At 40.9% G+C, this 27,762-nt stretch overlaps 1 protein-coding gene across 6 annotated transcripts in view; it reads left to right on the top strand.

The window, feature by feature from the left end:
- The first annotated feature begins 1,237 nt into the window (after positions 1-1,237).
- RSPH3 (radial spoke head 3) overlaps positions 1,238-27,762 on the top strand; it is a 41,218-nt gene continuing 14,693 nt past the window's right edge. For 4 of the 6 annotated variants that reach the window (XR_009690707.1, XR_009690708.1, XR_009690706.1 and 1 more), the window contains exons 1-8: positions 1,242-4,399; positions 6,560-6,647; positions 9,308-9,449; positions 11,572-11,717; positions 12,761-12,964; positions 14,957-15,119; positions 15,815-15,901; positions 16,431-16,801. Coding sequence is in view for 2 of the 6 variants with exons in the window: in XM_061130430.1 (XP_060986413.1) it covers positions 3,903-4,399; positions 6,560-6,647; positions 9,308-9,449; positions 11,572-11,717; positions 12,761-12,964; positions 14,957-15,119; positions 15,815-15,901; positions 16,431-16,744 (1,641 nt within the window). In the remaining 4 variants the exon portion in view is untranslated. Of the gene's footprint in view, positions 4,400-6,559; positions 6,648-9,307; positions 9,450-11,571; positions 11,718-12,760; positions 12,965-14,956; positions 15,120-15,814; positions 15,902-16,430; positions 16,926-27,762 lie in introns of those variants that run through there. The other 2 variants (XM_061130430.1, XM_061130431.1) reach the window with 2 other exon arrangements.

Here is a 27,762-nt window from a genome sequence, read left to right as displayed (position 1 = left end):
TGCTTTTCAGGTCTACTATATCCTTCTACTTCTCCATATGGTCATTCTATTAATTTTTGGGAGTTTGATATTGAAACTCCCAACTAAAATTTTAATTTATCTACTTAAAAAATAATTGTGATATATAGTAGAACTATATGTAACCTTGTTCTGTATTTTCCAAGTCTCCTGTAAATGTCTTATCATACTTTCATAATTTAAAAAATAAAAGAGAAACATTTTAAAAAACATTTTAAAAAAGGCATATTTTCTTTCCCTTGTTTGACAGCACTTTTTCCAGAGGCTTTAGCTTTCTCCTCTTCCTCCTGCTCCTCTTCCAATAAGGGAATTAAGACTGGGTCTCTGCCAACCAACGACATCATAACTGCCCCCAGCCTCACTCCTGTGTGCATTTTAAATCCCCTTCTCAAGCTGAAACAGACTGTGTTTTGCACAACTTTCACCCCACTCCCCTCACTGACACCTACTGTGCTCTTCTAAACAGATTATATATAAAATTCCATTCATTTTATATAGGAAAGTTTATAAAACTTGCTTCTGGTTCTAAGAAAACTCAGGTCAGGATAATTTTTTTCAGATCAAATTTCAAAGATAATTTAAAAGATATCTGATAATGAATACATGTGCAAGGAAAAATTCATTAATTGTTCAAGATTTTTTGGTTAAAAACAATTCACTTATTTGGGGGGGTTAAAAGAAATTAAATATTATATGACTAGCAAATGCACCTCATAATATTGATACATATGTTCCTGAAGAGTCAAGTAAAACTAGGTTTTCATTAACATATATTCCAGATCAGAATGCCTTTTTAAAGAATACCATTCTGAAATGTTTAAAATGAAGATTTCTTTTTAAAAATTATACCTATCTCTTTTTTTGGTAATTAAAACAAAATTTTTTTTCAATTTCTTTAAATTAGGTACATTGATCCCACTATCTTAACTCTTTAAAATGTGAACTTATTGAAGATAAAATAACAATGCAAGACTAAATTTTTTTAATAAAGACATGTAGACCCAAAGATTAGACTGTTCCGGAACATTTGCTTTTTTTCTTCAATTTGAAAGTCAGTATTAGTTGACAATGGCCTTCATCAATTTGAAATTCATATTCTCCTCACCAAAATCAAGGTAATTCATAGCATCTACTTCTTCAGCTCCATCTTCTCACCTTCTCAAGCTACAGGATGCTGTATTGTGGATGTCCTACAACCTTTATAATATCACAATGCTCCCTATTAGGTGGAAGTAGCAAGTTGGAACCAAAGAGATAAAGACATCAGCGGGAAGAACAGAGGGAAGTAGGGGTGCACACTTTGCTGTCATTCAACCATTCAACCCCCAGGGATTTGAATCAAATTTGAATCATATCCCTTCCATCCTATAGCACTGCCATTCCTGAAGTCACCTGAACAACCCTTATAAACTTCAAAACATGTCCTTCTAGCCAAGCAAGAAACTGGGATTCCTACCATTGCAAATGATAATCTTCACTAATACAACTGCTTTATACTGCTACAAACTTGGGCATAAGTGATTTTTATAAAAGTTGTTTTAAATCTTGTATTTACATCGCACTTCACCATTTTCTAAACATCTCTGTTATACACATCTGTTTTGACATGCAAAAATAATTGAGTGAGATGAGTAAAGTGGCATTTACTGTTACTTTAAAATAATAATGAAAGATTTTAAAAAATCAGTAAGATGAAGAATCACCTAAATTTTGCCTGAGGTCACACAGCTAGTGAGTGTAAAACTGGAGTTGAATCCCAGTCTTCTAACTCCCAATCCAGAGCTCTAACTCCAGAACCCTAGCCTGCTGATTCCCAGCCTTGCGTTCAATATGTTCTTTTAGGCCTGTGCACAGATGTCAAAATACTCTTGCTTCAGTTAGTTGCTCAGTCATGTCCAACTCTTTGCGACTCCATGGACTGCAGCACGCCAGGCTTCCCTGTCTATCACCAACTCCCAGAGCTCGCTCAAACTCATGTTCATCCAATCTGTGACGCCATCCAGCCATCTCATCCTCTGTCATCCCCTTCTCCTCCTGCCTTCAATCTTTCCCAGCATTAGGGTCTTTTCCAATGAGTCAGTTATTCAAATATTCTAGAGAGAACTTAAACAGAAAACTTTCCACAATGTAAACAATTAACTTCTAGTCAGTCTATTTTTAAAGTGATTTTAAAAAAAAAGTATTTCCTTAATACAGGTATGCTTGTGCTCCAACTATTCTATTTGCCAGAAGAAGCTAATGAAGAATTAGTGACACCTTGTGGCAAAAACTTATTAATTCATGAGCTACGACCATCCAAAGTCCTCATGCACTTCACTAAGTAGTTAAGACAATAGCAAAACATCTGGAAAGGATAATCTGTGGTTACAGACTCCACATCTCACAACTAAAACTGTCCTCCCTTTGTTCCACTTGGGCTCAGTTCCCACCACTTCACAGAAACTGCTATTTTTGTGAAGTTCACAGACAACTTCCATGCTGGCAAACCCAATGGTTACTTCTCAGTTCTCATCTTACACAACTTCTTGTAATAACCAGGCTGACTCCACCGCTCCTGAAAGTTTTGGTTTCACCAAGACCACACTCTTTCCTTTTTAGTTTTAATGTCTCTAAAGCCCTCTGAACTCTCATCAGTACCAGATTCTTATCTCTAGCTCCAACCTTTCCACCCAACTCCAGACACACGTCTAAACCGCCAGCATGACTCGTCCATTTGATACCTCAAGCGTTTCAGAATGAAAAATGCCCACAGGAACTTCCACCCAGACGGCTGCATCTCAGTAAATGACATTAAATAATTGTTAACCCCATTTTGCAGATTTGCAATATGAAACACAAAAACATTACTTCGCCAGAAGCTATGGGGCTAGTACAGTGCAGAACCCAGATTTAAATCCACACAGCACTTAATTGAATGCAAAAGCAAAGGCAAATAACTGTTACCACTCAGTTCAGTTGAGTCGCTCAGTCGTGTCCGACTCTTTGCGACCCCATGGACTGCAGTAGCCAGGCCTCCCTGTCCATCGCCAACTCCCTAAGTTTACTCAAATTCATGTCCATTGCATCGGTGATGCCTCCAACCATCCCATCCTCTGTCATTCCCCTTCTCCTCCTGCCTTCAATCTTTCCCAGCATCAGGGTATTTTCAAATAAGTCAGTTTTTTGCATCAGGTGGCCAAAGGGCTGGAGTTTCAGCTTCAGCATCAGTCCTTCCAATGAATATTCAGGACTGAGTTCCTTTAGGATGGACTGGTTGGATCTCCTTGCTGTCCAAGGGACTCTCAAGAGTCTTCTCCAACACCACAGCTCACTCAGGGAAGCATAAGCTTCACTTACACAAACCCAGTCCTTTCACATCGCCAACACTAAAACCAGTGCATTTGCTGTTTCTAAGAACAGACCCGTCCCTTGAGGCTTCATTTTTTAGGGCAAGAGGAGGAGGGCCTAAAATACGCAAGAAGACGGACATCCTTTATCAAAAATGAGATGTCTATGGGGCGGCCCTCCACGCCCAAGGACCGCCCCCTGAGGACTAGCAACAGAGCGGTAAGCAGGGAAGGAAAGCAGAAAAGGGCAGACCAGCTACGCAGGCGGACCCTGGGGCGGAAGAGGTGGCGGTGCTGGGAGACAACGGGGAAGCCCCTCGGCTCGGCCCTGGCACGTAACAAGAGATAGGAGGCTGGGCGCCATGCGTGTGCGGTCGTAGGTCCGGATCAGAGGCGCGGCAGCAGACGCGGGAGAAACGGCCAAGGGCGGTACCCGAGGAGCGGGCTCTGAGTGAACGGCGCCAACCCAGGCCCCGCCGAGCGCCCCTCTAGAGTGTGGCCGGGGACCGTCGGGGCCCTCCTCAGGCCTCTGCTGGGACTGCCGGGACCGCCTCCTTCATGCGCAGGCTCGTTGACCAGGAAGACGCGGGTAGGCGGAGTCGAGAACCGGAAGTGCCGGGGCGCACCGGAAACCTTCCCCGGAAGCCCGCCAGCCGGAGCAGCCCTGAGGCCCCGCCCCTCGACGGAACGCTGGGTTGCTGGGCAACCGGCGCGGGCGCCGCGGGAGGGTTCGGTGGTGCTCAGAACCGTCCCTGTGTAGCCCCTACTTCCTGCCCTGGCAACTTCCCGGCCCGCGCGCCTCCCTTCTTGCCGCCCCTCCTCGCATCACGGAATCCCTGCCCTTGGCACTACGTGCACCTCTCCGGCTCCCACGACACTCTAGTGCCCACCTGCTTCGAAGCCAAGCTTCACCGAAAGGGAAGCGGGCCGACCCCGGGCGCGACCTCCACGTTGGCTGAGCGCGCCTCCCCGGCCATGGCCACCTACACCTACACCAGCCGGCCCCGGGCCTTGCCCTCCCAGCGCCGCCGTTACCGGGACGACCTGATGCAGCAGTGAGTGAGCAAAGCGGCCCCTTGGGGTCTCTCCCCATTCTGGGGCCGCGGGATCTTGGCCCTTGAGCCCTGGCAGAAACTGCCTGTGCTGCTTTCCCTTCCCTGCTCTCTGAGAAATAAATTCCCTCCCTAAGGAACACTCCTGGAGAAGGAAATGGCAACCCACTCCAGTATTCTTGCCTGGAGGATCCCAGGGACACAGGAGCCTGCTGGGCTGCCGTCTAGGGGGTCGCAGAGTCGGACACAACTGAAGCGACTTAGCAGCAGCAGCAGCAAGAAACTCTCCTGTGTTGTGGAGGACTGAAGCAATAAAGGGAATTGGTTAACTTTTTAGTGATCATGATGCTGGCATGATTGGTAACATGTGCACGGAAACGACTTGTTGAGTCAACAGATGTTTATTGGCCAACTGTGTGCCAAGCAGGCACCTTCTAGGGGCACCAACATACATTTTCTTACCTAATTTCCAGTGCTGTGAAGTTGGTTTTATATTATGTATATAAAGAGACGGATACAAAGGTGTACCTCACAATAGCGTGTCTATGATGGGAGCCACGTAAATCTCTCACAGGAATCTGGTTCTCCTTCCATGTTGGACTGCAAATTGTACTTTTACTTCATCAGTATTGCAAATATTCAGGTATCCATATTTGGAAAGGGCGTTAAGTATTATGGTTCTCTTAAAGCTCTTTGTGTACGCTTCAAATTTGGAATCAGCAGAACTTTCCAAGAATGCAGGCTCCATGGAAGCAAGACCCTTTATGACTTTTGTTCCCTAAAGAGCTACCTGACACATAGTTAGCACTCAACACAGATTGTTGAATTAAAGACAGAACATGAGTTCTTGATGCTTATTTAAAGCAGAGTCTAAAATCATAGTTATCTTATTCTGACAATAAAGACATTTTTAAATAAGAAAGGTCTATCACTTTAAGAAAACCAAAATAAGAACATTTAAATTATAAAAGGATTCAATTTTAAAAGGGACTCCTTGGAGAAATATTTCCTAGTGCCTTGAAGTGGTTGCTTACAAATCCTTCCTATTAAATCACACCAACAGATGAAATAAGACTCATTGGTGGGTCCTTAGAAACAATTTCTCTTTTTATAGAATTAGTTGATTGGTATATTGAAGCAATCTGAATCAAGCCTTTGAGAGGAGTTCTTTTAGATGTATCTATTTGATTTTTCAGTTTACAAATTTATAAAAGTAATACATTCTTGTGAAGCAAATGGAAATTAAAAATGAGGAGTAAAGGCAAAGTTAATTATCTTTCACCCATCTCTACTCCCACTTCCCTGTTGTAACCAAACTTAACAATCTTATTCTTCCACACCTTGCTGGTGCACACAAAGAGGAGCATATGTACGTGTACATGGAAGGTTTTATTTCCGAAATGGAATCATATTACACATATTAATCTGCACTTGGCTCCCTCTACTTTTTTTCTTCTCCACTTTTTTATAAACTCTAATTCCTTTTTTCCCCTAATTTCTTTCTGTATACATGCACACACAGATCTAATTTTTTAATAAATGTACTCATTCATGCCTGTGGGTATTCTTCAGTCAGTTCAGTTCAGTCTCTCAGTCGTGTCCGACTCTTTGCGACCCCATGAATCGCAGCACACCAGGCCTCCCTGTCCATCACAAACTCCCGGAGTTTACCCAAACTCATGTCCATCGAGTCGGTGATGCCATCCAGCCATGTCATCCTCTGTTGTCCCCTTCTCCTCCTGCCCCCAATGCCTCTCAGCATCAGGGTCTTTTCCAGTGAGTCAGTTCTTCGCATCAGGTGGCCAAAGTATTGGAGCCTCAGCTTCAGCATCAGTCCTTCCAATGAATATTCAGGACTGATTTCCTTTAGGATGGACTGGTTGGATCTCCTTGCAGTCCAAGGGACTCTCAAGAGTCTTCTCCAACACGACAGTTCAAAAGCATCAATTCTTCAGCGCTCAGCTTTCTTCACAGTCCAACTCTCACATCCATACACGACACTGGAAAGACCATATATATGTGTATAATTGATACACTTTGCTGTACTCCTGAAACTAACTCAATATTGTAAATCAAATATACTTTAATTTTTGAAAATGAAAAATTGACTTTTAGATACCAGTGCTCTATTACAGTCATGATTTAGAATTTACTTTTTTATAGAGCTGAAGAACCTGTGCATTACGGAAACATAATGTATGACAGAAGGGTAATCCGAGGCAACACTTACGCTCTGCAGTCAGTACCCCTGGTGAGTACAGTTTGAATTGTCTGACACAGAGTACTCAGACTACCTGAGGTGAAGGACCAATTTTTGTTTCTTTCTTTAAATTTCTAATCTGTTACAGACTAAAACATTTATGAAATAAAATAAGGATAGATTGCTAGAAAAATGAAAGGGGAAAAAAATGTATGCAAAATACAAACCAGATAGTGGTTGGCAGGGAATAGGGGAATAGGGAAGTGTTATTAGTGAGTACAGACTTTCACAGAATGAAAAAAGTTCTGGAGGTAAATGGTGGTAGTGGTTGCACAATGTGAAGGTACTTAATGCCCCTGAGCAGTGCACTGAAAAATGGTTCAGTTCAGTTCAGTCACTCAGTCATGTCCAACTCATTTCGAACCCATGGACTGTACCACGCCGGGCTTCCCTGTCCATCACCAAATCCCAGAGCTTACTGAAACTCATGTCCATAGAGTCGGTGATGCCATCCAACCATCTCATCCTCAGTTGTCCCCTTCTTCTCCTGCCTTCAATCTTTCCCAGCATCAGGGGCTTTTCCAGTAAGTCAGCTCTTTGCATCAGGTGGCCAAAGTATGGGAGCTTCAGCATCAGCCCTTCCAGTGAATATTCAGGACTGATTTCCTTTAGGATGGACTGGTTGGATCTGCTTGGGACTCTCAAGAATCTTCTCCAGCACCACAGTTCAAAAGCATCAATTCTTTTCGCTCAGCTTTCTTTATAGTCCAACTCTCACATCCATACACATGACTACTGGAAAAACCATAGCTTTGACTAGATGGACCTTTGTTGGCAAAGTAATGCCTCTGCTTTTTAATATACTGCCTAGGTTGGCCATAGCTTTTCTTCCAAGGAGCTAATGTCTTTTAATTTCATGGCTGCAGTCACCATCTGCAGTGATTTTGGAGCCCAAAAAGGTAAAGTCTGTCACTGTTTCCATTGTTTCCCCATCTATTTGCCATGAAGTGATGGGACTGGATGCCATGATCTTAGTTTTCTAAGTGCTGAGTTTTAAGCAAACTTTTTCACTCTCCTCTTTCACTTTCATCAAAAGGCTCTTTAGTTCATCTTCACTTTCTGCCATAAGGGTGGTGTCATCTGCATATCTGAGTTTATTGATATTTCTCCCGGCAGTCTTGATTCCAGCTTGTGCTTCATCCAGCCCAGCATTTCACATAATGTACTTTGCATATAAGTTAAGTAAGCAGGGTGACAATATACAACCTTGACGTACTCCTTTCCTGATTTGGAACCAGTTTGTTGTTCCATGTCCAGTTCTAACTGTTGCTTCTTGACCCACATACAGATTTCTCAGGAGTCAAGTCAGGTGGTCTGGTATTCCCATCTCTTTCAGAATTTTCCACAGTTTATTGTGATCCACACAAAGGCTTTGGCATAGTCAGTAAAAGCAGAAATAGATGTTTTTTCTGGAACTCTCTTGCTTTTTCAATGATCCAGCGGATGTTGGCAATTTGATCTCTGGTTCCTCCGCCTTTTCTGAATCCAACTTGAACATCTGGAAGTTCACGGTTCATGTACTCTTGAAGCCTGGCTTGGAGAGTTTTGAGCATTTGCTAGCGTGAGGTGAGTGTAATTGTGTGGTAGTTTGAGCATTCCTTGGCATTGCCTTTCTTTGGGATTGGAATGAAAACTGACCTTTTCCAGTCCCGTGGCCACTGCTGAGTTTTCCAAATTTGTTGGCATATTGAGTGCAGCGCTTTCACAGCATCATCTTTCAGGATTTGAAATAGCTCAACTGGAATTCCGTCACCTCCACTAACTTTGTTTGTAGTGATGCTTCCTAAGGTCCACCTGACTTCGCATTCCAGGATGTCTGGCTCTAGGTGAGTGATCACACCACCGTGGTTATCTGGGTCATGAAGATCTTTTTTGTATAGTTCTTCTGTGTATTCCTGCCACCTCTTCTTAATATCTTCTGCTTCTGTTAGGTCCATACCATTTCTCTCCTTTATTGTGCCCATCTTTGCATGAAATGTTCCCTTGGTATCTCTAATTTCTTGAAGAGATCTCTAGTCTTTCCGTTCTATTGTTTTCCTCTATTTCTTTGCATTGATCCCTGAGGAAGCCTTTCTTATCTCTCCTGGCTATCCTTTGGAACTCTGCATTCAGATGGGTGTATCTTTCCTTTTCTCCTGTGCCTTTTGCCTCCTTTAATCCCTTAGTCACCTTTTGTTTGGGTACTTAAACAGGCTTTGTTTGGACTGAAGTTGTTTTCTTTGTGAGCTAATGTATTTTTTATGGAAATTCTGTCATGAAATTAGGCTAAAAAAAAAATTCAAGTGGTTTTCAATTTGTTAACTACACATTAAAATCTATTGTGACTGAATGGTTACCTCAGTTTACTAGACATCACACGAGTTCATGGTAAAAAAATCCTTGAATAAGGAAAAACAGTTTATTATTTGGGATTCTGCACCCATTTTATTCTGGTTAACAGTCATACTTTGAAGTTACTTTCATGTGTTTTACCAGATACCTTTGTAATTGCCTGGCAAATTTCAGATAAATTTTTAGTCACCAAGTCACTGATAAGCAGGAAGCATTCTGTGACAGATGCTTTTATGCCACCCAGGAATTACTTTGGAGCAGCACTCCTATACTCTTTGAGAAATATTTTCTAAATTTCATAAGCCGTTTCTGTCATTCAGCCTGGGCAGCCTGATCCTATAGAGATTCAGAGACAGCAGCAGGCCAGGAGGAGGGCTTTTGCCAGAAAACGAGCCCAAGAACAGCTCAGACCACATACACCTGAACCCGTGGAAGGCAGAAAACATGTGGATGTGCAGACAGGTATGTGGGCCCACGGCTTGGTGGCTCCTGGGTGTGTGTGGTTTTCTGAGTCAGTTCATTTTGTTTGACTTTCATGTTAACATGTCTGTTATGCCATCTAGTATTTCCCTGTCTCGTGGTAGAAAAAGTCCATTCCGTAAACAAACTCATAGACTGAATATTGGTAATATATTGGGTATGGCTGAAAATGTGACATGGTGATTTTTTAAAAAAGAATATAAGAACCAAATTAATTCTCTCAGCCCTTTTCACATATGCTGTTCTCAAACTGGGAGTATTTCCTGCTTTTCGTAGCCCAAGATGAATCACTCTTGGATTCCTGGAAGTGGAGAGCAGTATAGTTTTATTTTGGCATTTTGTCTTTTGAGAGAAGTAAACCGTTTTACTGAATATCTGAAAATGTGGGTTATTAGTCCAAGCTTTACTAATCCCGGGGCTTCCCGGGTAGCTCAGCTGGTAAAGAATCCGCCTGCAATGTAGGAGACTCCAGTTCGATTCCTGGATCCAGAAGTTCCCCTGAAGAAGGTTTAGGCTGCCTGCTCCAGTGTTCTTGGGCTTCGCTGGTGGCTCAGATGGTTAAGAATCCACTGCAAGGCGGGAGACCTGTGTTTGATACCTGGGCTGGGAAGATCCCCTGGAGGAGGGCATGGCAACCCACTCCAGTATTCCTGCCTGGAGAATCCCCATGGACAGAGGAGCCTGGCAGGCTACAGTCCATGGGTCACAAAGAGTCGGACACGACTGAGTCAGCACAGCACAGCACAAACCTGTTCAGATCTGAGTCCCCCACCTCTCACCACGGCCTCTTCTTCTGGCTCCTTTTGTTCTCCTTTCCCTTGCATCCTCCCCAGGGCCACACAGGCTCTCCTAGGCTAGTGCCAGCCTTTTCCTACTTGTCTGACTGTTGTCAGCTGTGGGGGTTTACCTGGACCCATAGGGTCCAGCTGTATTGTTGACGGAATCTTGGTAGTCAAACAATACTTGATGTTTTCCTTGGACATAAAATGTAACCACCTAAGATTCACCCTGCCGAGATGGTGAGTGGATTCACCAGAGATATTTCTGGATAGTAAGGACAAAAGGTTGAGGACCATTCCAAGCTTTTTCCTACCTTGAGCCCAAGTCTAGAATAAGTATATGTCTGTGATTAGCCAATATAGTTGTAATTCTGTAAGAGCTATCTTTTAGTCTTTATTTATGCCATCAGAATATGAAGCAGTAGAGTAGCAGCCACTTTTTGCTGAGTACTTCTTGGGTCTCAGAGACGATACCAGGTCCTTTACCTGTGTCTCCTTTATTACTATGAAGACTGCAGGTGGCTGATAACCCTGACCCCTTCTGCAGATAAAGAAACCAAGACCCAAAGATAATGTAATCGCTAGGTCCTATATTCAACACATGGCTCCAGTTCTCATGTTTTTTACATGATGCCATACTGCCCTTGCCTCATGTAAATTATTCCTAAGGTGAAATTTGCTTTCATATATCTGTTTATGATATGTAGGCTAGAGAGAACGTCTGTAACACAATGATGTGATGCATAGTTTTTTTTACACGTCCAGGGATTTTCAAACCTTTAAACATCGACTATCTTAAGACTTGTTACATGGATGGATCCTTAACTTTCCATCCCATGTTATATTTTGTGTCTTATATTCATCTATAGGTTCATGTTCTTTAGTTCTATTTTCAAATACAAAGTTAAAGTTGCTCAGTCATGTCTGACTCTTTGCGACCCCGTGAACTGTCCATGGAATTTTCCAGGCCAGAATACTGGAGTGGGTAGTCTTTCCCTTCTCCAGTGGATCTTCCCAACCCAGGGATCAAACCCAGGTCTCCCGCATTGCAGGTTCTTTACCAGCTGAACCACAAAGGAAGCCCATTTTAAATACAAAGCTCAATGATCTCTCAACATTTAGTAAATGTTCTAGCCTGACTGACTCTGTGGTCTTCCAAATTTATAAAAATGCTTAGTATACTATGTGGATTGAATCCCACATTTGAGCACCTTTATTTCAAGACTTATATTCTGATCCATTCATTTCTGTTTTGAAGGGACTGTAGTTTCAAATTCTTGAAAAAGACCAGAATTTCAAACTCAGTGTATATGGTGTTCTCTTAGAATTATACCTTGAAGAAATTGCTGACCGCATAATAGAAGTTGATATGGAGTGCCAAACAGATGCGTTTTTGGACAGACCACCAACACCACTCTTTATTCCTGCCAAAACTGGCAAAGATGTGGCCACTGAAATTCTAGAAGGAGAGGTATAGTACATTATTAGACTTCCCTCTGTCTTCTTTATAAAGAGTTAGGTTTAATTAAAACCTTAACATAAATGCAACCCACTTTACAATCAGGAAAATTCTATACTTACTGCACTTCCTTCCAAATGGAGTATGGTTTTATCCTGAGCTACCCAGAAATGTCTTTAAATATCATGATCTTTTATTTTTTAGTTTTTTAAAAAAATTTTAAATGGCATGATCTGATTTTCCCTCTTTGCTGATCAGAAATAAAAAATTTTAGAAATGTATTTAGAATATTTATATATTTAATTTTTGTGTGTTTGCATACTTGCTTAACGGATGAACATAAAGTAGATTTGTACCAAATGAGGGAAAATAATATCTCTGGTATAAAAGGTTCTACTGCTAGTTGCTTGTTGATTACATAACTTTTATGAAGATAATTCTCTGTGTTAGGAAAAAAGTCCTAAAATAATTAATTTTTATATCAATGTGGAATACATAAATATAGGCCAGTTTATGAAACTGAAGAAGAGAAGGCAGTGTGCGTAATGACTTAAGTGAGATTTAAAACTCGAATTTGAAAGTATTGTCATTGAATTAGGAAATAAACTAAGTCTTCATAATCTATATAGAAGACTATAATTGCCTCTAAATCCTAGAGATGAATCACCAAAGTATCCATTATTCTTGTTCGTTTGTTCTTCAAACTGTTATCAAAACAACCAATAAAAATCAAGCAGAAAAGATGAAGAATTAGACAAAGGTATTTCCCTTGGGTTTTAGAGGTTTATTGAAAAATTATTGAAAATGAAGGTTCATTCTAATGATTGAATAGATCTTTTTATAACTTTGACTCTTATCAGTTTTTGCCTTTAAAGAGCCCCTGTGCCTTTTGGGCTGTTTTGAAGATTAGAAACGGTAAATTACCAGCTCAGTGTCTGGCACATAGAAGATCCTCAATAAGGAGTATCCTGTTATTTATTGCTGCTCTTGTGGATATATTTTCACTGAGCCTTCGGTCTGTGATTAAAATTTTAAATCTGTTTTGTGTGTTTAAGCTGTTTGACTTTGATCTTGAAGTTAAACCAATGTTAGAAGTTTTGGTGGGGAAGACCATCGAGCAGTCTCTTCTGGAAGTGATGGAAGAAGAGGAGCTGGCAAACCTGCGGGCCAGTCAGTATGCATATGAAGAGCTCCGCAACGTCGAGCTTGCTGAAGTCCAGCGACTTGAAGAGCAGGAGAGACGACACCGAGAGGAAAAAGTAGAGAATTTTCGTTCTCTCTCTCAGACTGATTTCGGTTACTTAACAGATTATGTTCAGAATCACATGTAGAGCTAACAGGTCTTGGCAAACATGTTAGAAAAGACCTGTAGTGTTTGTTGTCCAGGTCTCTCCTGTAGATCACTGATCTTTCATGAACAATTACATTTTTAAAATCCCAGTTTACATAGATGTACCTAAATGGAGACGGACTTCCCAGGTGACTCGGCAGTACAGAGTCTGCCTGGGCCCAGGTTTGATTCCTGGAGAAGGAAATGTAGCCTCCTCCGAGATTCTTCCCTGGGGAATCCCATGGAGAGAGGAGGCCTGGCAGGCTGTAGTCTATGGGGTCACCAAGAGTCGGACTAAACAACACCAACAACCTAAATAGAGTTCCCCAAAAATTCCTGCAGGTCACAATTTAAATCACATATGTCCCAAGGAAAGGCACTCTTAAATAAGAGTCCTGGAGAAGAGATAACATCAGTTTGCCAAAAATCAGTGGCAGAAAAGGTGGCAGGAAAAAGGGGAGTGTATTTGGGTGGATGGGGAGTAAGAAAGGGAATCTGGAAAGAATTCTGGGTCTGTTTCTTAGTGGCCAGCCCTGCTCTACACCCTTACAGATACACCTACTATCTGAGTCTTTATAGAGTATTTCTTCAGATTATAAGGTTTTTAGAACCTTTAATAAGAAAAGTTGTAGAATTCAATCATTAAATACGCCACAAACCTTTAGTTAGGAAGCACTCGGCTCAGTACAGTTTAATAAGAGTCTGTCTGGGTGTGGCAGTAACTCACCGTGTGTTAAACACTGGATGGATAAATGATAAAGGCGTTTCCACACACCTGAAAGGGCTCAGAGTCTAGCTTCCCACACGAATAGCTGAGTTGTGCGAACATTCTACTCCAAACCTAGTCAAATGGACTTTCAGTTTTCCTCCAAAATGAGTAACTGTGTAAAGAGCACGGGTCTGTTGATAAAGATTGTGCAAATGCACGATTATTTGTTCGCAAGTATAAGATGAATCCTGACAAAATGAGCTTTGTTGAAATAATTGGTGAAGTTTTTATCAAAGAATAGTTAAATTTGTTTATTTACTGTTTGGTGGTGTGCGCATGTTCAGTCATGTCTTGACTTGGACTGTAGCCTGTCAGGGTCCTCTGTCCGTGGAATATCTCAGGCAAGAGTATGGGGTGGGTTGCCATTTCCTCTTCCAAGGGATCTTCCTGACCCAGGAATCGAACCCACATCTCCTGCCGAGCAGGCAGATTCTTTACCACTGAGCCACCTGGGAAGCCCTTATTTACTATTAGGAAATGTTTTCAAAGTTTAAGCACATATAAATCTGGATGACTTGTATTCTTCATTTTTTATAATATATATTATTTACTATTAGGAACTATGAAAAAACAAAGAATACAAGTCATCCAGATTTATATTTGCTTGAACTTTGAAAATAGACTAATTAGAAAATATATTAATGTTCCCACTTCTGCATGGGAATAGAGAAGGTAGTTCATTAGCTTCACAGATTTCATATGATCTATAAGTAGCAACAGCAGCAAAAATGTTTTATAATTTTCAGAACTTTACAAAGAATCATTATAAATGAGACAATTTATTGGCCCAAGTTTTTTAATCAAAGATGTCTAAGTAATTGTAATTTTCATATCAGCAATACTTTATAATACTAATTAAAAATACAGATAACTATTATTATTCTTTGATTTCAGTCAAACATGTATATCCTGAAATTATTTTACTTGAAAATGGATCAGGAAATGAATTTTACCTTAAGCATCAACTCCTCTGAATTCAGTACCTATCTAGCTGTTGAAACTCATTAAAATCTTAGTGAAAAATACAAACTGATCATAGACACCTTGCTGTCCATTATTGGATACAAATATAAGTACAGATTTCTCCCACTCATGAGAGTCGCTGTCTGGGGAGGCTGAATAGCCACCTGTGATGATGTTTTCCCTGGGCAGGAACGTCGGAAGCAGCAGCAATGGCAGGTGGTTCACAAGCATAATGAGACCTCGCAGAAGATCGCTGCTCGAGCGTTTGCACAGCGTTACCTGGCCGACCTCCTCCCGTCAGTTTTTGACAGCCTTCGGGATGGTGGCTACTTCTATGATCCCATTGAAAGAGGTTTGTTGGAGGTCTTTTGTTAGATTAACTGTTACAATAAGCATCCTGCTAATGGTTTGAGTTCATGTTGTGCCCATTTTTATTTTGAATTGGAATCTTTCTTTACCAGCTGAGCCACACAGGAAGCCCAGGAATACTGGAGTGGGTAGCCTATCCCGTCTCCAGAGGAACTTCCCGACCCAGGAATTGAACCAGGATCTCCTACTTCGCAGGCAGATTTTTTCCCAACTGAGCTATCAAGGAATCTTTCTATCTCTGGACCAAATTTTAAAATCAATTATATAGTTGTTTTAAGAAAGTACCGTTACTAATAAGAGGGGTGTTACAAAGATTGTAGAATGTTTACTGAGAAACAACACTGGAGAGTAGAAAGCAACATGGACCGGATGTCCCCCATGACGCCAGGCCCTTGTTTCATCTCGCATAGTGCCTATAAAGTCAGTTCTAAAGGCTTTGACTCCAGGGAAAGCCTCATAATTTTGCAAATACCATTTATACTTGAATAGAAAGGTAATGGACCAGACCATAGAGAGAGAATACTATACAGCAAAAGTGATACTATACGAGTCTGTTTGACATTTTATAATAAGAAAACAAGGCTGATATATCTGTAACATTAGGGGAAAAGCACAGATTCTCCCAGTTTGTAATGCTTCATAAAAATCACTTAATGAAATTAACTTTTTAAATTGCAGATATTGAGATAGGATTCCTCCCATGGCTAATGAATGAAGTTGACAAAAGCATGGAGTACAGCATGGTGGGAAGAACAGTGCTTGACAGTAAGTTCTTTTATGTTATTATAAAAGTCATCTCTGAAATTTTTCAGTAAAAAGAACATAGAGAAAAAGGATGTTAATTTTACAGTTTTGGTTCTTAAATTTTCAGTATATCAATTCTATTAACAAAGTGAAGTGAAGTCGCTCAGTCGTGTCTGACTCTTTGCGACCCCATGGACTGTAGCATACCAGGCTCCTCCATCCATGGGATTTTCCAGGCAAGGGTACTGGAGTGGGTTGCCATTTAACAAAGGTACCTATTTTTACCTTTAGTATTATTTTTGGTTCTTTTATAATTTGATCAGAATTAAAATCTTCTGTCATTACTTTATAAATCATATTCTGTTAAAATAGGCATTGAATAGAGTTCACATTAAGTGGCACAGAAGGTACGTATTGCTGACTTTGTATAAAAAGTCATGATACAGGGAAGGGACAAGGCCTGGTGAATATTTTATGCTCATCTATTAGCGAGCGTTACAACTACTAAAATATGAAAAGTCATAGTGATTTCTGTACATGCAATTTTCAGTGTTGATTCGTGAGGTGGTTGAGAGGAGACTGAATCTCTATGAGCAGAAGGAGGGCAGGCACGCCCCTGTGAGGCCTGAGTCCGGGCTCGGCGGTCCCGGAGGAACGCGAGAGCCGCTGGTGGGTTTTGAATCCCAGGATCAGGGTGCAGCCCAGGCCCAGAGGCCCCTTCCAGACAGAGACTCCCTACAGAGAACGGCGTACGACGCCAGGTACATGGATAGAGTGTCGTCCCGGGAAAGGAGGCTCGCGGAAGAAGATGACGAACTGACAGAAATGAGGAGATCCTTTGAGAGGGAAGAGCTGTCGCAGTAGAGGGGAGCCTCACTGCCTGGAGCCAGTCAGCAGCCAGTCAGCGCTGCAGTCAGTCAGGTAACGGTGCGTGAGTCCCTCAGCTCGAGGAAACTATGTTGTGTTTAGTCAGCGTGTCTTTTTGTCTCATGGACCGGGCAAATCAAATATGTTGAGATAATAAAAACTAATTTTTAAAATGAAACCTTATTTATTTAATAGTAGACTCTTTAGGAGCTATACTGTAACTCTAATGAGAATTATGTGTAATTTCAAGCTTCCTATTACCAGTATATATAACTAATATATTCTTCCTACCTTCTTCCATCACCACTATATAACCAATATGTTTTTCCTTATTTGTCCCATGACCACTATATATCGCTAATATTTTTCTTCAGTTTTGTAGCTGCATTCTCTTTTTTTAGTAAGTATGGTATTTAATGTTAGATACCAATTCTGTTAGCCACTGAGCTTTTCTTCTCTGTAGAAAAACTTACTCCAAGCAGGAATCCCTCAAGGTTGGGTTCCTGAAAGCCATAGTGCTCTCTCCTTGCAAATACCAAGAAATATACCCTTGTCTATATAAAGATAAACAGTTACCCTTTCCATCTTCAATATTCAAGTAAAACTCTCATCTATTTGTTCACATTCCTGCTATTAAAAAATTTCAGACAATACCAGTGAAGCTAAAAGTCCCTCCTCAGAAAGCGTATGTCATCCATCCATCCATTCTATGTACCATCCAGGCCTTTTTTAAGGTATTTCTGGAGATAAAGATTTGAACATCTGGCAATATATGGGTTATAGTACTTGCATTTTCACCTAACATTTTATCTTAGACTTTTCAACATCAGTACATATAAATTTTTTTTTTTAAATGTGGTCAGATACAACTGTATTATAGGTAATTGCCATTTGACTTTTTAATCTGAACTTGTTTGGTGAATTTACCTGCACCATTGAAAATCATAGATATTTTTTACCTCTAAAGTTATATTAGAGATATAAAACTCTGGCTTAAAACTCAACGTTCAAAAAACTAAGATCATGGCATTCAGTCCCATCACTTCATGGCAAATAGATGGGGAAACAATGGAAACAGTGACAGACTTTATTTTCTTGGGCTCCAAAATCACTGCAGATGGTGACTGCAGCCATGAAATTAAAAGACACTTGCTCCTTGGAAAAAAAGCCATGACCAACCTAGATAGTGTGTTAAAAAGCAGAGATATTTGCTGACAAAGGTCCGTCTAGTCAAAGCTCTGGTTTTTCCATTACTCACATATGGATGTGAGAGTTGGACCATAAAGAAAGCTGAGAGCCGAAGAATTGATACTTTTGAACTGTGGTGCTGGAGAAGACTCTTGAGAGTTCCTTGGACTGCAAGGAGATCCAACCAGTCCATCCTAAAGGAAGTCAGTCCTGAATATTCATTGAAAGAACTGATGCTGAAGCTGAAGCTCCAATACTTTGGCCACCTGATACAAAGAACTGCTGCTGCTGCTAAGTTTTCACTTCAGTCGTGTCCGACTCTGTGTGACCCCACAGACGGCAGCCCACCAGGCTCCTCCATCCCTGGGACTGTCCAGGCAAGAACGCTGGAGTGAGTTGCCATTTTCTTCTCCAATGCATGAAAGTGAAAAGTGAAAGTGAAGTTGCTCAGTCATGTCTGACTCTTCGCGACCCCATGGACTGCAGCCATCAGGCTCCTCCTTCCACGGGATTTTCCAGGCAAGAGTCCTTGAGCGGGATGCCATTGCCTTTTCCACATGCAAAGAACTGCCTCATTGGAAAAGACCCTGGTGCTGGGAAAGATTGAAGACAGGAGGAGAAGGGGACGACAGAGGATGGGATGGCATCGCTAACTCAATGGACATGTGTTTCAGCAAACTCTGGAAGTTGGTGATGGACAGGGAAGCCTGATGTGCTGCAGTCCATGGGGTCTCAGAGTCAGACACAACTGAGTGACTGAACTGAACTGAAAGCTCTATCAGTCTCTAATCAGTGACATCTTCTGAGGCTTCAGATAGATATAGTCTACTTTTCTCAGAATGTTTATAAATATATAAGCTGTAGTGATTTGAAATAGCTTGCAGTTATTAACGCATTTACCTTAGTTTCTTTTTAAACGCGGCATTAAAAATACAGAAGAACATCTTTCTCCATTTATAAAAAGAACTGAGCTGTATGTCTCAGTAGCATTTTTCATGATTCTCAAACCAATTTCCCACATTTTATATCCCTATATCATCGTAACGTCAGAGCAGCCCTTCTGAGGTCGATGTGACAGTGTTTTTATTTTCGTTTTCAGTCAGTCATGGGTTTGTCCAGTCGGCAGGTGTTGACTGAAAGCCTGCTGTGTGCTGAGGCCATGAGGAGGCTGCAGCCTCACAGTGAAGCTGAATGAAGCAGGGGTGAAGCAAGGAACTGCAGCTCAGGGATTCTCAGTGATTTTCAGTCGAGTGACTTGTCTAGTGAGTAATGGGATGAAAGCTGGAGCCCATATCCCCTCCCTCCCAACCCACTATCCTTTCTTCTCAACAGCCTTGCACTTTTGTGAGGTACAAAGAATAAATAAATTACTGAATTAACAGCATTTAAAAAATTGAAATCTGTCCTTTCATTGCTGAGTTAGGTCCATCTTCTTAAACAGTCTGTGATTATCCTAAAATCTGTCCCTGCTGTTTAGTTGCTCAGTCATGTCCAACTCTTGGGACTGTAGCCTGCCAGGCTCCTCTGTCCATGGGATTTCCCAGGCAAGAATACTAGGGTGAGTTGCCATGCCCTCCTCCAGGGGATCTTCCCAGTCCAGGGGTCCCATCTGCATCTCCTGCATTGGCAGGTGGATTCTTTACCACTGAGCCACCAGGGAAACCTCAGTGATCATCCTAAAATTTACAAGATACTAATTTTGGTGACAAGACCAGGAATTTTTTTATTTTTTAAGAATGCTTTCAAAATGGAGTGAAGGTTGATTATCTTCTACAATTCTAATCCTCCTTCACTATAACACTTTGCAGATACTTTGCTAAACTTCTCATTCTGAGTTCCATAATTCCATAAGGTAATTCAGTTTATTAAAGAAACCTAAATCTGTAGACCCCATACTGAAGCTGGTTAAGCTTAACTGCCTATTCCATCCTAGAGAGAAACAGAAATAATCAAGAGGTTAGGACACTGTCCCTATGAAAAAACATGGAGAAGCTGGTGATAAAAAAGAAAAATATTGAGTGGAAACTGAATTGTCTGTGCCCACATTTGCTCATGCTCTTCTTAGGAGTTCTGATCCCTTCTGTTTTCAGCTAACACTAAGCTAAGGGAAACTGAATAGTAATAAAATAGATAATATGTAATAAATTTCTAGAGATTGTCCTTCCCCAACATCAATTCCCAGATCACTGAACTAGATGAGAGGGAGGGGTAGAAGTCATTTTCTCCAGTGCGGGCCTCATGGTGTGTAAGCCATTCCTGACTTGGGCTGAGCTGAGGAATGCTGGCGTGGCCTAGGAAGTCACTCAGCATGGTTGACAGCAGACACCAGAGCCAGACCAGCTGGTCTTGAGTTCTTCACCGCACGCAAGGAGGTTGCCCCTTTAGTTAGGGAAAAGAACTGGTTTATTTTGAAAGCAGATGGTAGAGCAGAGGTCTTGGCAGAAAGAAGTCGTATTTGGAGATAATTCCTCTAAAACTCGTAACAGGCGTTGGAGAAGTGGCATCTTGCATAGCATAGCAAAACGCTGTGGTAACCATAACCATCAGGTTAATCGTGCACATTTCTTCTCACCTAAAAACTTTCATTTACTTGTCAATGTTGTTAAAATGTAGCAATCATATCAGCTAAATTTTTAATCTACAACTTTTAGATGCAGTTTTCATATGCTTTATTTACTAGGCAAAATCTGATACATTCTGCTTTGCTCTTTGTAGGTGAATCACAGCAATTTTTATAAATTGCTATAAATTTTTATAATTTTTAATGTATTCTAGAGCTCAATAGCCGTAATCATTTATCTCTATTTATTTAGCATAAAGGCATTCTGGGGACTTCCCTTGCAGTCCAGTGGTTAAGACTCCAAGCTCCCAGTGCAGGGCCATAGGTTCCATCCCTATGGTTGGGGAACTAAGATCCCATATGCCACACAATGTGGCCAAAAAAATAAAATTTAAAAAATAAAGGCTTTCTGAAAAAGCCCAAATATGCATTTACATTACATTTTTTTTTTTTTTTCCCAGTGGGTTTTGTCATACATTGATATGAATCAGCCATGGATTTACACGTATTCCCCATCCCGATCCCCCCTCCCACCTCCCTCTCCACCCGATTCCTCTGGGTCTTCCCAGTGCACCAGGCCGGAGCACTTGTCTCATGCATCCCACCTGGGTTGGTGATCTGTTTCACCATAGATAGTATACGTGCTGTTCTTTTGAAATATCCCACCCTCACATTCTCCCACAAAGTTCAAAAGTCTGTTCTGTATTTCTGTGTCTCTTTTTCTGTTTTGCATATAGGGTTATCGTTATCACCTTTCTAAATTCCATATATATGTGTTAGTATGCTGTAATGTTCTTTATCTTTCTGGCTTACTTCACTCTGTATAATGGGCTCCAGCTTCATCCATCTCATTAGGACTGGTTCAAATGAATTCTTTTTAATGGCTGAGTAATATTCCATGGTGTATATGTACCACAGCTTCCTTATCCATTCATCTGCTGATGGGCATCTAGGTTGCTTCCATGTCCTGGCTATTATAAACAGTGCTGCGATGAACATTGGGGTGCACGTGTCTCTTTCAGATCTGGTTTCCTCAGTGTGTATGCCCAGAAGTGGGATTGCTGGGTCATATGGCAGTTCTATTTCCAGTTTTTTAAGAAATCTCCACACTGTTTTCCATAGCGGCTGTACTAGTTTGCATTCCCACCAACAGTGTAAGAGGGTTCCCTTTTCTCCACACCCTCTCCAGCATTTATTGCTTGTAGACTTTTGGATAGCAGCCATCCTGACTGGCGTGTAATGGTACCTCATTGTGGTTTTGATTTGCATTTCTCTAATAATGAGTGATGTTGAGCATCTTTTCATGTGTTTGTTAGCCATCTGTATGTCTTCTTTGGAGAAATGTCTGTTTAGTTCTTTGGCCCATTTTTTGATTGGGTCATTTATTTTTCTGGAATTGAGCTGCAGGAGTTGCTTGTATATTTTTGAGATTAATCCTTTGTCTGTTGCTTCATTTGCTATTATTTTCTCCCAATCTGAGGGCTGTCTTTTCACCTTACTTATAGTTTCCTTTGTAGTGCAAAAGCTTTTAAGTTTCATTAGGTCCCATTTGTTTAGTTTTGCTTTTATTTCCAATATTCTGGGAGGTGGGTCATAGAGGATCTTGCTGTGGTTTATGTCGGAGAGTGTTTTGCCTATGTTCTCCTCTAGGAGTTTTATAGTTTCTGGTCTTACATTTAGATCTTTAATCCATTTTAAGTTTATTTTTGTGTATGGTGTTAGAAAGTGTTCTAGTTTCATTCTTTTACAAGTGGTTGACCAGTTTTCCCAGCACCACTTGTTAAAGAGGTTGTCTTTTTTCCATTGTATATCCAAATATGCATTTAATTTCCCCATAGTACCAATTAGTACCTACTGTTTTTTTTGCTATAGCTCCAAGATCTAACCAGAACCAACCTTTTCCAGGTTTGTTCACAGTCAGAGACCCAAACAAAAATGTTACAGATCAGGTGTCACTATCATGAAAAACTACTGTTAATGCTATTGGATTGATGTCTATAATTCTCGCTTTGAATTGGAACATATTTACGTTTTTGTTTTAATGCTTTCAACTTACAAATTAAAATTTAATAAATCGATAGTTTAGATGATACTTTTTGTTTTTCTTAAATCTTGAAAATAGAATTAATGAAATATATGATTTAAAAGATATAGTACTACCAGCTTCCTATGTGGCAGCTAGTGGTAAAGAATCCACCTGCCAATCAGGAGACACAAGAGATGTGGATTCAATCCCTGGGTCTGAAAGAGCCTCTGGAGGAGGAAATGGCCACCTGCCAGGCTACAGTCCATGAGGCTGCAAAGAGTCAGATACGACTGAGCGCACAGGCACACACACGAAAGATACAGTAATGGTTATAGGTTTGCTTATAAATAAAATCAGTCAAGATATTGAAGTTTGAAATTTCAATATAAAAGTATAACATTTAAAGAATTTTAAATTCTTTTTCAAAATAAAATTTGAAACACTAATACATTTTTATTACCAAATGCATTTATAACTCATAAATTATATATTTTATTGTTATTTATTTTTATTTTTGATAATGATTGTGTATGATGGTCTTCTAACATTTTGAATTATATTGATACCTATTTTCTACCACTAGGTGTCAGTAAATCCCTAAAGCAAAGTTAACCTGCTTCCAACTTCAAACATAATTTAATGACCATAAAGAGACCTTGGTAGAGAAAAGAGTTCAAAAATATATTGTACTCCTTGGAGAAGCTAGACTCACACTAAGCATTTTATCTTGCCCCCAAGTTAGCTGCCAGCCCCATAGGGGTGGCAGTGGACTGCACCCTGTATCTCAGACCCTTAAAATGGTAGTGTCAGAATAGACTTTAGCTGTCATATAATCCAGCCTCCTATCCAATACAGTATCCTTAACAGGTGGTCACTTGGCCTTTGTTTAGTCACTGAGGATGGGGCTTTCCCTTTATAAGCTGCCCTGGAACAGCAATTCTTACATAGTTTTGTCTCCCCAGGCTCAAGACATGGTAGATATTTACTCAAGTACATTGTTGCACAATTCTCATTATTAGAAATTTCTTTTATACTGAGTCAAAATCTGTCCCGTTACTCGTGCTAAGTCACCTCAATCATATCCAACTCTTTGCAACCTTCCAGACTGTAGCCCACCAGGCTCCTCTGTCCATAGGATCCTCCAGGCAAGAACACTAGAGTGGATCGCCATGCCCTCCCTCCTGCAGGGGATCTTCCAGACCCCGGGATCAAACTCACGTCTCTTACGTCCCCTGCATGGGCAGGAGGGTTCTTTACCTCCTGCCACCTGGAAAGGTGCCACCTGGAAAGCCCCTGTCCTATTATAACCTATAGCCTTTTAGTTTATAACCTGTAATCAACTAGCATAATTATGGTGGAGAGAGAGAATAATTTTATTTACATACCAGCCCTATCCTATACTCCAGCCCTATCCTATACTTTTGGGGTTTTGTTTTGTTTTTTTTCTTTTTTTCCAGATTTTTCTTTCTCCCAGTGAAGTACCACCACTTGTCCCAATTATTCCTCATAGAGAATAGTTTCAGAACTTTCCCACTATCCATACTGGTTACTATTACCTTGAAATTTCTGTTTGGTCAAAGTCATCTTAAAACATGTTTCCCAGAATTAGGTATACTACTATAGATATAATCAAACTTAGCAAGGAGTATTGTGAAACTGTTGTCTCCCCTGATTTGGATATCACCAACTTGCTTCCCTTAAATTTAGATGTCTCAGTTCAGTTCAGTTCAGTCGCTCAGTCGTGTCCGACTCTCTGCGACCCCATGAATCGCAGCACGCCAGGCCTACCTGTCCATCACCAACTCCCGGAGTTTACTCAGACTCATGTCCATCGAGTCAGTGATGCCACCCATCCATCTCATCCTCTGTCATCCCCTTCTCCTCCTGCCCCCAATCCCTCCCAGCATCAGGGCCTTTTCCAATGAGTCAACTCTTCGCATGAGGTGGCCAAAGTACTGGAGTTTCAGCTTCAGCATCAGTCCTTCCAATGAACACCCAGGACTGATCTCCTTTAGGATAGACTGATTGGATCTCCTTGCAGTCCAAGGGACTCTCAAGAAATCTTCTCCAACACCACAGTTCAAAAGCATTAATTCTTCAGTGCTCAGCTTTCTTCACAGTCCAACTCTCACATCCATACATGACCACTGGAAAAACCATAGCTTTGACTAGACAGACCTTTGTTGGCAAAGTAATGTCTCTGCTTTTTAATATGCTGTCTAGGTTGGTCATAACTTTCCTTCCAAGGAGTAAGCATCTTTTAATTTCATGACTGCAGTCACCATCTGCAGTGATTTTGGAGCCCCAAAAAATTAAGTCTGACACTGTTTCCACTGTTTCCCCATCTATTTCCCATGAAGTGTGGGACCAGATGCCATGATCTTAGTTTTCTGAATGTTGAGCTTTAAGCCAACTTTTTCACTCTCCTCTTTCACTTTCATCAAGAGGCTTTTCAGTTCCTCTTCACTTTCTGCCATAAGGGTGGTATCATCTGCATATCTGAGGTTATTGATATTTCTCCCAGCAATCTTGATTCCAGCTGGTGCTTCTTCTAGCCCAGCGTTTCTCATGATGTACTCTGCATATAAGTTAAGTAAGCAGGGTAACAATATACAGCCTTGATGTACTCCTTTTCCTATTGGGAACCAGTCTGTTGTTCCATGTCCATTTCTAACTGTTGCTTCCTGACCTGCATATAGGTTTCTCAAGAGGCAGGTCAGGTGGTCTGGTATTCCCATCTCTTTCAGAATTCTCCACAGTTTATTGTTATCTACACAGTCATTAGAAAAGACAGAGGAACCAGAGATCAGATGTCTAGAAACCTCATTTTTAGAACATACGAGAGAGAAGGCCAAAGTGACTTCTGAGTTGCCATTTTGCCATGGACCATCCAAAGCTATTCCAACATTGCTACCCAATTTGGCTGTTTTTTAGCCCCACAGCATATTAGAAGTAGCATACTGACATAGAGATAGGGACCACTATGGGAAGACTGTAGGCTAAAATTTATTAGGGAAAAAAGGTACATGGAAAAGCAGAGGAAAATAGATAGCTCAAAAGACATAGCAATCTGGGGCCAAAGTTGAATATCCCTCAGCTGGTCTTGAATACATGATTACTTTACAACACAGGACAGAAATTAGTGTTTATAGAAGAGGGACTCTGGAATTGGTAGAGTAGGGACCTCTGAAAATTAGCTCCTCCATAAAAGCAACAAGAACACGGCAAAAAAGAAAAAAAATTGTCAAAAAATAACATTTTTTAAATTCTGGAAATTAACCAAAGACTTGGAACAGTGAAGAGCATTTATTCCAGAAAAGTGGCTGAATCTCCAAGAGTCAGCTTTGTGGCATTTTAATTTGCCCTATTCCCATCCCATTCTTCCCAGCTCCACAATAACCTTGAAAACCAACAGACTCAAAACCCTGGTAACTGAGAAAACCAGCAGCCTGTCAGCCACTGGAGGGACTAAAACATGCCTAGAGCTCCCCAGAAAAGCCACATCCCCAGAAAACTGTCAGTATGTGACCTGTCTGGGAGCTCCCTGGATAAGTTCTTTTACAGGGCTTATCTTTATTTGACCTGACTCAGAGCACGGTGAGGAAAGTCCCAGCAGCAGGGCATTTGTTTAAAAATAGAAAATCAGCAATCAGCAGCAATTGTCTAACATCACAGCTACCCGAGGTGGAAATGCTAGTTGGAGCAAACAGGAGGCTGACCAGAATACTTAGAAATCTGAGGAATGAGAGGTCCATAGGGGGTTTTTAAAAGTTTCAACATATTCCCAGGAATCTGTTAAGTATAAGGTACTTTGTAGGGCTGTTTACAGCCCAGGAAAGACCTGGGAAGGCCCTCATCTCTCATCTCTGGCTGACATTGAGGATCTACACAAGCAAAAGCTGAGAGCAAAGTCAGAGTTGTAAACTTGCTGAAATATCGGAGGCATGTCTTAACACACAGAGAACCCCCTCAGCACAAAGTGTAAGACTTACTGATTCAGGACATTTAAGAAATCTCTTTAACCATTAGCTAACCACTAAGCTAGCTGAGCAGACTTCAGTGGCAGCACCAAGAATAGAGGCTTTACAGAATTTGCTCACGAAGGCCATCAAGCAGACAAACACCAACAAAAAACCCAAGGTGAAGAGGCAGAGCAAGAATCTGATAGCCAGAGTTACCACATTTTGACTGTCTGAAATGTCTAGATTTCAGCCAAAAAAATACAAGACATGCAAAAAGTAAAGTATGGCCTGTGCAGAAGAAAGAAAAACAGTTGATAGAAACTGTCCCTAAGAAAGTTCAAATTTTGAACCTACTTGACAGACATTATCAGCAATTGTAAATATGTACAAAGACCTAAAGGAAACCAGGTGTACATAAAGTATAAAAATGATTCTCACCAAAGAGTGAATATCAAGAGAGAGAAATCATAAAAAAGGAACCAAATAGAAATTCTGGTGTTGAAAAATGTAATAACTGAAATGAACAATTAACCAGATGGTCTCAGCTGTGGACTGTTAAAGAAACCATGAAGTTCAATCAGACTGAGATTATCCACTCTGAAATGAAGAAAAATGCAAAGAGCCTCAGAGACCTGTGAGACACTATAAGGATACCAACAGACACACAGTACAAATCCCAGAAGGAGGGGAAAGAAAGGAACAAAAAGAACATTTGAAGAAACCATGGCTGAAAACGTCAATGGGATGCAAAAAAAAAAAGTTAATATTTACATCCAAGAAGTTCAGTGAATTTCATGTATAATAAACTCAGAGATCCACAACTGCTGAGAGACAAAGACAGTTCTGAGACAGTGTTGGGGACGGGGATATTCTGCCCCACCCATCTTGAGTTCTTCTGGCTGGTCTAATCATTAAATTGCCATAGGACAGATTAACAGGAGAAAAAAAAAAATCAGTTGAATTTGTATTCACAAAGGTCTCATAGAAATAGGACCCCCAAAGTCACCAAAACAAATTGTTTGAATATCATTTTTAGACAAAGAAACAATTATTTGTGAATGTTAACAAAACAAAGGGGCTTGTGCTTGGAGCAGCAAAGAAATGAAGTAACAGTATTTGTTTACACAGCTTTCTTAGCCTAGAATGCCCTAACTCTGTTGTTAAGGATGCTTTCTACCCTCCTGGTATAGGGAGGACCCCTTCTTCACTTGGGAGATTTATTTCCCACTCTTTAGGAGTAAGGAGTTGAGGGCACAGTGGTTTTTTTATATGCTTTCTT

The sequence above is a fragment of the Dama dama genome, chromosome 26 (assembly GCF_033118175.1).
Source record: "Dama dama isolate Ldn47 chromosome 26, ASM3311817v1, whole genome shotgun sequence".
NCBI classification, from domain to species: domain Eukaryota; kingdom Metazoa; phylum Chordata; class Mammalia; order Artiodactyla; family Cervidae; genus Dama; species Dama dama.
The sequence above is the reverse complement of the archived record's forward strand: the minus strand, read 5'-3'. Positions and strand labels throughout refer to the sequence as shown.